The sequence below is a fragment of the Carassius carassius genome, chromosome 33, assembly GCF_963082965.1.
Source record: "Carassius carassius chromosome 33, fCarCar2.1, whole genome shotgun sequence".
In the NCBI taxonomy this organism is placed as follows: domain Eukaryota; kingdom Metazoa; phylum Chordata; class Actinopteri; order Cypriniformes; family Cyprinidae; genus Carassius; species Carassius carassius.
Genome location: NC_081787.1, coordinates 5,886,973 through 5,890,292, shown reverse-complemented (window position 1 = coordinate 5,890,292; position 3,320 = coordinate 5,886,973). Strand labels below are relative to the sequence as shown.

The 3,320-nt window shown below is 34.0% G+C and overlaps 1 protein-coding gene across 1 annotated transcript; it reads left to right on the top strand.

Annotated features, from left to right (window-relative positions):
- The first annotated feature begins 276 nt into the window (after window positions 1–276).
- Window positions 277–1,503, top strand: LOC132114205 (prefoldin subunit 6-like). The gene is made up of 4 exons (XM_059522319.1): window positions 277–475; window positions 831–901; window positions 1,011–1,135; window positions 1,247–1,503. The coding sequence occupies exons 1-4, from the start codon at window positions 412–414 to the stop codon at window positions 1,365–1,367; spliced, it is 381 nt and encodes a 126-aa protein (XP_059378302.1). The 5' UTR covers window positions 277–411; the 3' UTR covers window positions 1,368–1,503.
- Window positions 1,504–3,320: the final 1,817 nt, after the last annotated feature.

The window sequence follows — 3,320 nt, the reverse complement described above, 5'->3', positions numbered from 1 at the left end:
CCATATCACAGGAGGAGGACTGCGCCTATACATACTGTGGATATAATGAAAATTATTTATATTGATAACTATTGCAATATTAAATATAATATATAGTCAATCAAATGATTGAAAATACTATAATTTTATTATTATTATTATTATTATTATTATTATTATTATTATTATTATTCCCCATTTCAAGTGGTTTATTTGAAGACGCGTTGATGAAAACCAATGTAAAAAATGCTTCATTATTTTCAACACTAGATGGCGAATTTCAAAACCCTCACATGAGCATTGCGTCATTTCCCGTGCGCCCCAGACTGTGTCCATGATCCGTGTGCTGCTTTTGTTATACGATAACGTTACCTCTGTTTGCTATCAGTTAAACGATATATAAAGGGATTCGAAATTAGATTAGCTGGTGTGATGGCTGAAGCGATTCATAAGAAATTACAGTCTGAGTTGGAGAAATATCAACAACTGCAAAAAGGTATAGCATCACAATGCTAGCTAGCCATGCTTTCAATTCCTCAGCCCCCTGCATGTGCATATTGACGTGCATTTTTAATATATTTCACTACATTAACAATGCACAGAGAAGTGTCTGGTCATAAATCAGGCTCTCAGGTTTGACTGATTTTAGTCGAGATCTGTCATCGTGATCTGCTTTCTCAATACAGTCACCAAAAAGAGTTTCCTTAAGTGTCTTTATCTAACTATTGTTGAAACGTGTTAGATTCAAATAGTGTGCATTTTAAATATGGTTTGTTTGCTGTTGTATTAATATGCACACAAATTTCTGTTTTGTGAACGTAGAAGCTGTTAACTCGTTTTATTTTTCACAGATGTCAGTAAAAGTATGTCATCAAGACAGAAACTGGAGGCACAGTTGACTGAAAATAACATTGTTAAGGAGGTAAGAGCACAATTGCAATGCATCTTCCATATTTTAAATGATATCATGCTACATTATATACATATTTATTTATGTTGATTATGTTTTACCATATGTCATCCCTCTGTAGGAGCTTGCATTGTTGGATTACCAAAATACAGTTTACAAAATAATTGGACCAGTTTTGGTCAAACAAGATTTAGATGAAGCCAAAGCAACAGTGAGCAAGAGATTGGAATACATAAACGGTGAAATGTATGTATGAATATTCACTCATACTGCATTGAATTAGTAAGAATTTGGACGTTGCATTTGATTTTGTTGTATTCATAGGCAAACCACTAACTGATCTTCTCTTCATCTCAGTCAGCGCTATGAAACTTTACTGAAGGAGATGGAGAGAAAGTCTGAACAGCATCGGGAAGTTCTGTCCAGCTTGCAGCAGGAGTACCAGCGTGCTCAGGGTCAGGCTGTTGGGAAGGTCTAAATGGATTATAATTCTGGACACAAGTCTTATCCAGCAAAGAGACTGAATATGCCTGCTAATAACACATGTCTGTTAACAGAATTCTGTAGGTTTTTTGTTTGATGTTATTGGGCTATCAATAAATTTTGTTTATTTATGTTCTGCCTTTTTTTTGACCTTGCAGTTTAATATTTAAAAAAATAATAATTTTCATGTAGCAGAAATCATCATAGTTGGGTCAATTTATGTAGAGGTGAATATAAATTACAAAACATAAAATTTCCTATTTGCTCTGATATCAAAAGAAAAAATATTTACACTAAATTCAAGAACATGAATCATTAACATGAAACAAGTGCATAGACTATAAAGAATTGTAAGCTTGGTTAATCATACCACAAACTTCTATGACAAAAGTATACACTGTTCAATACATTGTCTTTTATTTTTGTATATTTCATAGATTCTGTGTATGGCACAGAATCCATAAAATACACAGATAAGTTGAACACAATTTACGCACTTTTGTTTCAAAATATATGTATACTGTTTTAAAATACAGATAAATTACAAGAACTGTGCAAGTAAAAAAACTCTAATAAGTAAAAATTTCAAACATTCACTGTATACAGTTTTGGTTTATGTTTCTGATGATTTGTTGCAGTTTTCAAGGAATGTGTTATTTAATATATTGATGCTTTGAGGAAGAATGGTAAGCTTGGATGTCAATAAACACTATGTTTCTTGGTGGTGCCATACAGTAAACCATTTTAAAATTGAACAAACCAAAATCAATAGAAAGGTTCCTGTGTGTAAAATTTCCCACCCGGCGGAGATTAACGCACTTTAATAAAAGGCATTAGAGGAACGGCGCTACTTGTACGGGAGCTGTATACGACTTTAAAGCAGGTTGACCAACACACCCGCACTAAGTCCAAATCGTAAACAGTGGCGAAAAGCTTCAAAAGGGATTAGTTATTTATTGGAGCAATGCTATGCAAAGCTAATTAAACAGACAGACTTTGAAGTATTATTCGCCTTTTTGAAGTACTTGGGTGAATTATGGCAAAGTTGTATGTAGTCCCAATATTATTCCAGACTTTGAGATCCCACAAGACTCCAAAATGAAAATAATTTAATTTTTGGTGGTGATGACACACTGCCTTCCATTTGATCTGTTGTTTGAAGTAGAGCGTGTGACCGTGTTTTCACGTTTATTATGGCAAAAACGCATGCGCCTAAACACTGCTCGTGCCTTCTTCGCTGTGCGTTTGTTTTCATAACAGGTCAGGACACGCGTCGGTCTAATTTGACAGTTTTCTGCCAAATGGCCAGAGTGAAGTGAGATGTCGTTGCTATAAACGTTGTTCCCATGATTTAGGTGACATTCAAAGTGAAAGTCAGCACCTAACGCTGGCGCATAATTTGGCAACAGCTGCAATAGCCTAAGTCGACGTTGAAGAATTGGCTGTGGGATAGCGTTGGAGAGCGAGAGCTATTATGGTGCAAAAAAAATCAACCACACGCAACTTGATTGTTTGAAAAGAAGATGGGCCTGATTTACAGACACATTAAGAGATGTGTCTAAACCATCCCAACACAATCGAGTTAAATTTATTGGAAAATATTTAGGATGTAAATTGAAGTTTTGCAAATATTAGAAAGAGCCAAAGATAAAAGAATATCCTCAAAGAGGTTTAATTGTTTGTTCAAAATATAAGAAAATATTTTATGCACATTTCACATTCTGCTGACAAGAAACATAACAGAAAATAAAAAGGTATTGTTAATGTCAATGTTTTAAAAGAACACAAATATATGGCAATGACCCCAGAAAAAATAAAAATGACATAAAATTTTGCTCTAAACTGTTTCTTGTCAACCAAGTTAAAAAAGCAAACAAAAAACACTTGAAATGTTCACCCCACTAATCAAAAATGGATTTCGTAAAATCTTGAAAAAAGTTCTGTTGAT